The sequence below is a fragment of the Penaeus monodon genome, chromosome 15 (assembly GCF_015228065.2).
Source record: "Penaeus monodon isolate SGIC_2016 chromosome 15, NSTDA_Pmon_1, whole genome shotgun sequence".
NCBI classification, from domain to species: Eukaryota; Metazoa; Arthropoda; class Malacostraca; order Decapoda; family Penaeidae; genus Penaeus; species Penaeus monodon.
This window is the reverse complement of record NC_051400.1, coordinates 37188934-37189485: the sequence shown is the minus strand read 5'-3', so window position 1 is coordinate 37189485 and position 552 is coordinate 37188934. Positions and strand designations below refer to the sequence as shown.

At 39.7% G+C, this 552-nt stretch overlaps 1 protein-coding gene across 1 annotated transcript in view; it reads left to right on the top strand.

Annotated features, from left to right (window-relative positions):
* The first annotated feature begins 13 nt into the window (after window positions 1–13).
* Window positions 14–552, top strand: part of LOC119582013 — a 2274-nt gene continuing 1735 nt past the window's right edge. The window contains exons 1-2 of the mRNA XM_037930206.1: window positions 14–82; window positions 215–257. Of these exons, the coding sequence (XP_037786134.1) occupies window positions 231–257 (27 nt within the window). The 5' untranslated portion in view covers window positions 14–82; window positions 215–230. The remainder of the gene's footprint in view (window positions 83–214; window positions 258–552) is intronic.

Genomic DNA, 552 nt, shown 5'->3' with positions numbered 1-552 from the left:
AACTCCATTTCCTTCACGGTTGAGCGATATAAAGCACGACCAAAGCTGTTCGATCACACTTCCTTTCTGTCCTTTGCCCAAGGTAGGTCTCGTAACACTCACATAGATGAGACATGTATGTGTATAATGCACACAAATACATGCTTGGAGAAGCACAAGAAATATCATTGCCCAATAAAAGTGATTCATATAGCATTATCATTCTGTGTTGCAGGTTAACATCAGAAAACATGATTCGTAAACAATTCCTGCTGTTGGTAAGTTGCTTCGTTTTCTTTGTGACGACGAGATTAAAATAGCATTTACAGTGAAACCATTAGCCTACCGAACTATTACGTACTACATATGCGGAAGGCACTGCTCGCATTTTTATTACATACCAGTACACATTTTATGCCCAGTAATATTTTCTTATGCTGAAGATTGTCGTAGCCCCGAGCTCTTCCCGTTGTAGTGTATCAACTAAGTAGTATCAATGGCAAAGGCCCTTACCACTAATTCTCTTCCTTGATCCATGCATAGGACACAAGTCTGTATTTGGTTAAACCCTTG